The 10,000-nt window shown below is 45.7% G+C and overlaps 1 protein-coding gene across 15 annotated transcripts in view; it reads right to left on the bottom strand.

Annotated features, from left to right (window-relative positions):
• The window catches only part of LOC105898963 (membrane-associated guanylate kinase, WW and PDZ domain-containing protein 1-like), a 107,971-nt gene that overhangs the window by 40,576 nt on the left and 57,395 nt on the right, over positions 1-10,000 (bottom strand). For 10 of the 15 annotated variants that reach the window (XM_031566205.2, XM_031566207.2, XM_031566208.2 and 7 more), the window contains exons 3-6: positions 8,611-8,730; positions 5,907-6,113; positions 4,237-4,483; positions 1,036-1,115 (exon numbers count right to left, since the gene is read on the bottom strand). In XM_031566205.2, coding sequence (XP_031422065.1) covers positions 1,036-1,115; positions 4,237-4,483; positions 5,907-6,113; positions 8,611-8,730 — 654 coding nt within the window. The remainder of the gene's footprint in view (positions 1-1,035; positions 1,116-4,236; positions 4,484-5,906; positions 6,114-8,610; positions 8,731-10,000) is intronic. The other 5 variants (XM_031566214.2, XM_031566215.2, XM_031566218.2 and 2 more) reach the window with 1 other exon arrangement.

Raw genomic sequence — 10,000 nt, 5'->3', positions numbered from 1 at the left:
ACCCCAGGCAATATACAAGCACCATTAAAGCCCAGAGATGCATGCCATACTTAGGACACTACCATAGACAGGAAAGAAAGGCTGGAAATAGAGATAAAGCCAAATTTATATTGATTACCAGCAGGGGGCGATACTGCCTTTATTGGTAACTTAGGCACAGCAGCAACGGCATGTTTTTTTTTTTCTGAGCTTGCCTTTGCTCTCATTAAAAAGCCATTATTTCTTTACTGACACTGCTGTTGTACTGTAGCCTGCACCTCTCTGCTGCAGCTTTGCTGTTGTGTGAAGCACATTATGGTATTTGAGGAAGGGAGCACACAGTGTTATTACAGGGAGGAAAATGTGCCTCATATTGGAACACTTTCATCTTGAGTATGACGGAATTTATAGTGCATATCATAACTTTGTGAATATATGTGTGTGTGTGTGTGTGTGTGTGTGTGTGTGTGAGAGAGAGAGAGAGACAGATAGAAAGAGAGAGAGAGAGAGAGAGAGAGAGAGCACCAGGGTAAAAGAAAGAAAGCGAGTAAGAGAGATTTTGTCTGGTTGAAAGGCTTGTCCTCAGGCTGAATACAATTAATCAGTAAATAAAATACACACACACACACACATACACACACATAAACACACAAACACACACACATACACACAGTGTATACACACATACACACACACCTACTCAAGGCGCACAATATACAATATTGGGCTGCAAAAGCTCAGGAGCTCCATCTACTGCTAGTGAAGCATTATTACATGCACTGACTGACACATACTGCTTTGCTAATACTACCACTACTGAAATACTGCTGCATGCTCACACACACGCAAAGTCATGTCTTTGGAACAATACCGCTAATGAGACACAATTGCATGCACACACACACAAACACACACACGCACCAATTAGAGCGGTGTGCGAAAACACACACACGTGCTGTACATACAACAAAACTAAGACACATTCACATACATATATGATGCTACATATGCATATCTACAGAGGAAACACACACACAGGAAGTAAGTGTGTCCTACCATCATCCTCACACTCCTCCTGTGGCTTCTGCTCCTTGTCCAGACGGGGGTCCATCCATGAGGTTGTCTTTGTGTTGTGGCTGCAGAAACACAACAAGCCGGAACGTGAGCCAAAACAGGTCAGCACCTTAATCCACCAATCCAACGTAACCGCCACGTTACCTCAACTTATCTACCAGCTAAACCTCGATGTTACCTTAACTTATATACCAGCTAAACCTCGACGTTACCTCAACTTATATACCAGCTAAACCTCAACGTTACCTCAACTTATAAACCAGCTAAACCTCAACGTTACCTCAACTTATCTACCAGCTAAACCTCAACGCTACCTCAACTTATCTACCAGCTAAAAGCCAGAGAGCACTTGACTTCTAAACTCCTCTGGCCTTGGTTCTAGGGGAACTGGGCTGGAACTGCCAGGAAAAAAACACATTGATATCATATACTTCCAATATGTTGTGGTGTTATCTAAACACCTACGTTACCCACAATGCATCAAATAGAGTCACAAAGCTGATAATAGTGTCCAGTGTGACTTGAAGCGCAGTAGACCCATACATATTTATCAGGATTAAAGCAATGACCTATGACAAGGGTTGTTAGTGTCATGCTGGAGCGGGTGAGATTGCGAGATGAGGTAAGAGGTAAGTGTGTTCTGGAAATCCTTCATCACCTCTTCTCGTCTCTGCTGCCATGCTGAGGCAGAGGTGTGTGTGTGTACACTGCGTGTTTGTTCCACTGAGTTATAGAGAGACGATATGTGTGTGTGTGTGTGTGTGTGTGTGTGTGTGTGTGTGTGTGTTTGTGTGTGCGTGTTTGCACATGCTCATGTATGAAAAGAGCGTCTCTATTGGCTAGCGAGGATCGGTACAGAACAGGGTGACAGAAAAACTCCAGTTTAGCTTAACTTTTGCCATCAGGCACAGGGATGCAATATAAGGCAAAGACGGCTATTCTTCAGGAGCAGACATCTCTACCCGTCGTCATCATATAAAATCTATAACTAATATAGCCACTCCGAGCATGTGTATTTGTGCAAGAAGTGAATAGAAAGTCAGACGTACGTGATGCATCTCTCTGACATCCACGGAAGCCTAGAGATGCATGAGACATTTAGGACACTACCGTAAGAGGACAAGAAATGCTGAAGCTAGAGATAAAACTGCATTTATATAGAGTGTGCCATGCTGATGGGATCGATGGCGTCACCTCACACCTACACAGACAAGCTGTGCAAACTCAGCACCAACCTGACTGACCTGATGCTCAGACAGGGTTTGACACAACAGGCTCTCAACTACTCAACTGCTCTCACAATGGAGAAACCAGCTTGCACGTGTCTTCTTCAAAGGAGCAAAGGCGAGTTGACTTTGTCTCTACACATTAGACTGCTGAAGTACTGATGATTGGAACAATCATTGGAACAATGACTGACATTGTAACCAGGGTTAGGCTACATCCACACCAACACGTTTGAGCTTCACCTTTGCTACGTTTACGCCTGGTGTCCGTAATACTTTACAGCCCTCGGGTTCGAGACTTATGGTTAATGCCCTAATGTTAGACTTAGGGTTAATGCCCTAATGTTAGACTTAGGGTTAATGCCCTAATGTTAGAATTAGGGTAAATGCCAATTAAGTGCAATGAGCTGATTGCTTCAGTAGTCTGGTAGAAGGATGCTGTTATATAAAGAGTAATCATTTGTTTCTCATTTTTCTAATGGTCGTCTAACCATATGCCTGCATAGTAGCCTAATCTAAACTTAGAGACCAAATACATCCACAAAGCATGATGAAGCATCATACCCCCTGTGAGCCGGGATGTCGAAGTGTAATGTAAGAGTTATAGAAAAGGAAATGGAAAAAGTTCCAATGGAAAAGTTAAAAGTGAGAGAAAAAGGCCTGCGTTTTTGTAGTGCACACACAGGAATGCTGAGTGCCTCCACTGTACTGGCCTGACAGACTCATGCATGACTGCAGGGGGACTGGACGCATGACTCATGACAACAGCCTGTTTCCCTCCGCACACCGCTGGGAGGAGGAGGAGGAGGAGGAAGAAGAGGCCGCTCACAGGCTGTTTGTCTGCCACTGAGGAGCCTGGACCTCCCCGGTCCTTCCATCGACCTCACGGCCTCTCCACTGAAACGTGGCACGGACCCGTTACTATCTTACAATCACACGGACGCCAAACCACCGGCAGCACCAAACAGCCAGCGAGATGTGGAGCAGCTAAAAATGTCTCTGCTGAGGAGCGTCTCGAGGGAGCCCGTTTCTCTGGAGTGCCTGAGCTGCAGCGCTGGTTTTTTCATAACAGGTTCCACTGCACACAAGATGCGCATGAAAAGAGAAACATCGAAAATCTAAAAATAAAAGATGTGCTCCTTGAATGCTGCGTGTCTTTGATAGTGCATAATCAAGTGCGTAATGGTGTGTACAGTCACCATCTTACTGAGGGCTCGTTCCCATTCTACAAAGAAGGTATCGCAATCGTACGAGGGGTTGTAGGTTCTACAGCTCTAAGGCCATCCACAGACTTTCGAGGGAAAACATGAGAATTCAGACGTGGATCAAATCAAAATCATAGTGTTGTGTGTTTTACATAAAAGGGAAAGCACTAAGGGTCTTTTTTGGCCTTTGGTTTCTTAGAAACACCTCACATCCATACTGTGATATATAGATAACTGAATCTATCTTCCAAAAATGTTTCAGCTTCATTACCACTACAGCTGCATCAATATACAACACAATCCACAAAGCTAAACCTGCGCTTTGTGCAATATTTCATGATCACAAGTCATGAGAGGACACACAAAGTCCCCTGTACAAAGTAACTTTCATGATCAACCCAAATATAGCTTGCGTCATACACTTGCTTTGCAAGTAATGATCAGTCACTCCACACAGCTGAGCGTGTCATTCTCACACCTGAATGATGGGTAACTGTGCTGTCAAGTATACTAGTCGCCTCTCTTTATGAAAGTGAGTGGATAATGTCATTCTAACTGTTAGGTTAGGTTTTTGTTTGAGGAAAGGTGGGTAGTCCTTCCCCACATGGAAGGAGAGAGAATAGTAGCATGCACTGTAGCTCTCAGTGTTAGGGAGAAAGGGGCAGGGTGGGTAATGTAGTTCTTAGGGGGAAGGTCAGTGGCTAGTGTAAATGTCAGTGTGAGGTTCAGTGTATGAGAGCGCTGGTTCTTACTCTATGAAGTAGACCTCTCCATTCTCAGTGTAGGCCATCTCCCAGTTCTCAGGCAGCGGCCCCAGAGGGTCCTCCTCAGGAGGGAGCTGAGCATGATGGGGGCTGGCGGGGGTTACCGGCGGCGAGGCGATGGCGTTGTTGAGCGTGTAGGAGGGGGCGTTCTCTCGCACAACGCCGTGCACTTCCTGCCGACCAGTGTCTCCTGCACACAACAGGGGAGAGGGGAAGAGACTACGCGCTAAGAACTCTGGGTATTGAGGAGGAGGAGGAGGATAAAGAAGAGAAACAGTTTTATGTTCCCGTTCAGTTGGAGTTGGAGGCACATGCACTTTCTTTCACCCTAGCACACTTATACACACACACACACACACGCACACACACACACACACACACACACACACACACACACACACACACACAAAGCGCAGGGAGCCTCTGATCTTGCACCGCCCACTCTGTCCATGGCTTTCTGCCCTCCACTTCCATTCAGACACGGCTCTTTGGGGCAGGATTCAGGCAGAATGATAATGAAACCACCCAGTATACACACACACACACACACACACACACACACACACACACACACACACACACATAAACACACACATGGAGGTATGCAGACACACACCCACATGGAGGTATGCAGACACACACACACATACGTGCAAGCACTCATGCACACACACACACATCCACTACGCATTCCACCTCCCCAACACACACACACACACACATGCTCACACAGTTGTAGATCCTAGTCATTGAAATGAAATAATGTTTAAATAGAATCTCTGCCTCTTACAAACACACATACTTCTACTGCTAGTCACTGAGACTAATAAAAGGTTTGGTTATTTGTATGTTAAAAGGTCATGCACTCACACACTCTCATATTTATGTTAAAAATGCTAATATGTGATATGAAGAGGCATTAGCATCCAGTCATATCATAATGCAAGACACAACACACCCCGAATATACTTATTTCCTGTCAGAAATGGCCACTATATCAATTTCACACCCTTCCTATTTCCTGTTTTCCTACGAGGTGCAAGCTGTCTGAATTTACACACTGCTTTGGATGCTACCAGACTTTAAATAAATCATACATATTCATACATTCCAAGATACATTTGTTAAATGGGTAAATAGCACTCCTCTTTTGAACAGCCTTCAATGCAGTGGGCCAATTTATCAAGGGGTAAGAGCACACACACACACACACACACACACACGCGCGCACACACAAACACACACACACACACACACACTGAGGCCCTCTGGTCCCAGCATGAGATCTGATTATTCTCACAGCCAGATGGCACTGTTATGTGCCCTGACAAAGACAAAATCACCATCACAAAGACATGAGGTAGCCGGCACACACACACACACACGCACGCACACACACACATGCGCACGCACACACACACTCTTACACTCATACTTCCAACTTTCCTCCTCCACACAAACACACACAGACAAACACACAAAACACACCCCTCCCCCCACACACTTTGCTCACCTTCCAGCTTCCAACACACAGCCAACCTTCCCAAACACACACAAAACATGCCCATCCCCCCCTGCATCCCCCCCCCCCCACACACACACACACACACAAACACACACACCTGCTCCTAAAACACACACACTAGAGCTGCTCTGACCTGTGAAAGTGTTGTTCATGTCTGCAACAATGTCGTCATCCCCGTTGTCCACTGGCACTACTCTTGCATGTTGCATGTCATTGTAGGACTTGGTGCGCTTGGGGGTGGAATTCTGGGAACCTGTGAGGCCGTCTCGCAGTGCATCCTGGGTAATCACTGTCCCACAGGGGGGCTGGCTTGGCGGTTTGGGTGTTCCATAATAGTTACCTAGGCGACAAGAAAGAGGGCAACGGGGAGGGGGGATGGGACATTAGCATGCTTGAAGAGACCCAGAAAGACAGAAAGAGAGGGAGACAGAGAGAGAGAGAGAGAGAGAGAGAGAGAGAGAAACAGATACAGAAAAGAGAGAAAGAAAGGGAGGTGGAAAGAGTGAGAGAGAAAGAAAGCTTGAGAATGAAAGAGAGAGAGAGAGGATCTATCAAATCTGGTGGCTCTTAGTGTGTGTGTGTGAGAGTGCAGGAAGTACAATGGGAGAGGAGAACAATCCAGAAGTGAATGGGGTCTGTGCACGCCGCTGTGGCGTGGAGGGGCTGAGGGAGAACGGCTGGCTGGCTGCTTGGCTGGCTGCTTGGCTGGGCTAGAGTCTGACAGGCCGGGGCCACATTGTTCAAGAGCATGAGGCGCATGTACTCACACACACACACACACATACACACATACACACACACACACACACACACACACACACACACACACTCTCCAGTTCAATCCTTTATCAGGGGAGATGGAGGAAAAGTTCTGCCTGTTAAAATATGAATTTATGCATGGCCTCTCTCGAGCTAAAAAAAGCCAAATGGGACCGGGCAAAATGTTCTAAATAGAATGCGCTTGTTCCGCACAAAAATGAATAAATATTATGTATATGAATATTTATGGCCAGGTCCATAATAAATATAGCCATTTAAGAACTTTACTCTTCTAAAACAAATTGACTTTATTATTGTTACTTGCATACGGCCCAACTTGCTGTTGACATTACATATGGCAAATTATGCTGGAGTAAGTCACACGTGTGTACTGCTCAAGCTTGCCACCACTGATCAGTTTAACCTTCAGTCCCTCTGAACCCCTTACTTAGGTGAGTAGAATGAGTGTCAGAATGAGCCGCTGGTCACATAATTCTAGCCTTCTGTCTGTTGCAGTCTATAGGGGACATGTGAACCAGTCAAGACTCTGAGCCAACCACTGACCACATTTGCCAACGAGACCTTCCAAGGCTGTGTTTACTGGCATTTGATAGTCTGTGTGTGTGTGTGTGTGTGTGTGTGTGTGTGTGTGTGTGTGTGTGTGTGTGTGTGTGTCAGAGTGTCAGAGTGTCAGAGATCAGTCTCCTGCAGCTATACTTGCCCTCTGCAGCGATTCATTTGTTTAGTCCAAAAGTGTTACCTGTGGTTAGATATGTATCATTAGCAAAGGGCTGGGCTGTACTAACAGAAAGAAGGAGAGAGAGAGAGAGAGAGAGAGAGAGAGAGAGAGAGGAAGAGAGAGAGAGAGACAGAGAGGAAGAGAGAGAGAGAGAGAGAGAGAGAGAGAGAGAGAGAGAGAGAGAGATGAGGGATGCCAGAGACCTGCAGAGGTGGGGCAAAGGAGATTAAAGCAGCGTGCCAGAGACTGTAGGCACCGCCAGCACCCAGGGGGAATGGGAGGACAACAGACTTAATAATGCTGTCCCGTGTGTGTGTGTGTGTCTGTCCCATGTGTGTGTGTGTGTCTGTGTGTGTGTGTGTGTCTGTGTGTGTCTGTCTGTGTGTGTGTCTGTTTCTCTGTGTGTGTGTGTGTTTGTGACACCATGTGTCTGTCTGTCTTTTTGTCTCTTCCAATGTCTTAGTCAAACAAAAGGTATTATCTGTCTGTCTCAGCCGCTCCTGAAGATAAAAAATCATAGTGATAAAGAAACCGGTTCCTTTTCATGAGAATGCAAGTGCTGATTCAATGTCTGCCTCTACACCAACTGTCAGACACTACAGGTATCATCTAATTGATTAAATACAATATGATATCAGATGAGTGCCTTCCCATACTCTTTCCTCTGCGGTACCAGAGGGTCACATGGATGCCAAGACCAGGTAACAAACCTCCATGAATTGTGGGTGTGTTTCTTTTTCAAAGTCTTTTGTGGGTTGGGTGCTACAGAGCTTTACAGAGAAACATACACCCTCAGGCTCTCGACTAGTCAGAAATACAGCTACGCTCTGGTTAGAATTAAAGCTAGAACAGCAGAAGCACGTTTGATTAGGCTAAATGAGGCTAAATGTTGGTATTAAACACTATGCTCTTTTGCACAAGGAGTAGGTTTCCTTTTTTTTTGTTCCATCTTTTACTATCCACTTTCCTCTGTTGTTAAGTCATCAAAGCTGTGAGCCAATGTAACAACTCGCATGTATTTTTGGTGTATAAAATGCTTATTAACTCATTGTACTAAAGAGGAGCCATCTTGGTCTGCATCTAAAAGCTGAGCTTGTGTTCAATTCAGCCATCAAAACCATTAAAATGTTTGTCTACTCATTACTAGCATCAGAATGCAGTCTATTGTAATTCAAGGTCTTCCCCTTCCCTTTTGTAGTTTGCATCTCTAAAGTCAATTTGAATAAAGAGAAGGGAGGGTGAAATAAGACGGTACAGCCTCACTAAGTAAAATGTGTCCCAGTTCTTCTGGAATGGTTTGGTTCCTGGTCTACCACATCACAAATGGGAGCTTCCTTACCTTCGTAAGTTCCTACTTCCAGAAGAGTGCCACTCTGCTCCAACTCCAGGAAGTCCGGCACGGACAGGAAGTTGTAATCCACCCCTGGAACCTCTCCTTCCCGCGGGGGCCGGGTGGTACCTGTGTGTGAGGAGAGAACAGGACGGTGAGCGAAAGGTGTCGTTTCCGGCATGTTTTGCTGAAACTGTGGTCTGCGGGCTCCCAGGGGAGCGAGCGGCGGCAGCTGCTGACAGCTGCTGGACGTGAGCTGCTGCATTGGACACGCATTCCAGCAGGGTCTGAGTGGCATCTGTGTGCCTGGCCCAGCATCAGGAACCTCAGAGGGGGGGAGATGGGCTGTGAGACACCACTGGCTGGGCCGTGATTGTGGGGTGATATGTAGTTTTCCAGTGGCAATGGAAGAGACTGTTTTTGAAAACCATGACTGATGTATTCGATTAGATAGAGGGGGGTGCTTCACAAATGTACTGGCACGTGTGTGTGTGTGTGTCTGTGTGTGTGTATCTGTGATTTCATAAATACACATACGTACATAAACACACACACATAAACACATCACACACAGTGTGGAACTCTAACTCTGTTTCATCTCATATTTAGTTCAAAAGACACAGCCAGTAGACACACACACACACACACACACACACACACACACACACACACACACACACACACACACACACACACACACACACACACACACACACACACACACACACACACACACACACACACACACATAGACACACTCAATAAATCAATAGCCATCCGACAATATTGCATCTCTGTATCTCTTCAAATAAGTCTGCTCTGGTTGATATTATTGGAACAACCTTTCATCAAAACAACTCATCTCCCAGACGACACAGCAACACCAGTGTGTCTGCAAACACCGATCTGGAGTGGAGAAAAATCAGCCGCAGTATCAGAGCCAACCAAGCATGACCAGTACAGCACCAGTACACACAATCTACACCTCTCCAGCCAGGACTCATGGGACAGAAAATGCTTATCATGGCCATCAGACAGTTGCATCATGAGCCATTAAGATATATTATTGTTACAGAATATGTAACGTCTACTACAGAATGTATCTTGGTAGTGCATGGCGTGTGGTATTCTATGACTCATCATTAAAGTAAACAGTAGGTGTGTGTGTTTTTGTGATGTGTATGTGTGCATGTGTATGTGTATTTGTTACATATACATTTCCGGTATTTCAATCACATTTCCACTCTGAGTTCCATCACAGATTTTCTGGCAGGGATTTATTTTTTACACCTAGCAGACTTCTAAAAGAAAGAGTTCACAGCACGTTCACACTTCCAGCACCCCCCCGCCCCCCAACCACCCATCAGCATCAGCACCATGACTCCAACACGAATACACC

The sequence above is a fragment of the Clupea harengus genome, chromosome 4 (genome assembly GCF_900700415.2).
Source record: "Clupea harengus chromosome 4, Ch_v2.0.2, whole genome shotgun sequence".
NCBI lineage: Eukaryota > Metazoa > Chordata > Actinopteri > Clupeiformes > Clupeidae > Clupea > Clupea harengus.
This window is presented reverse-complemented; position numbering and strand designations above follow the sequence as displayed.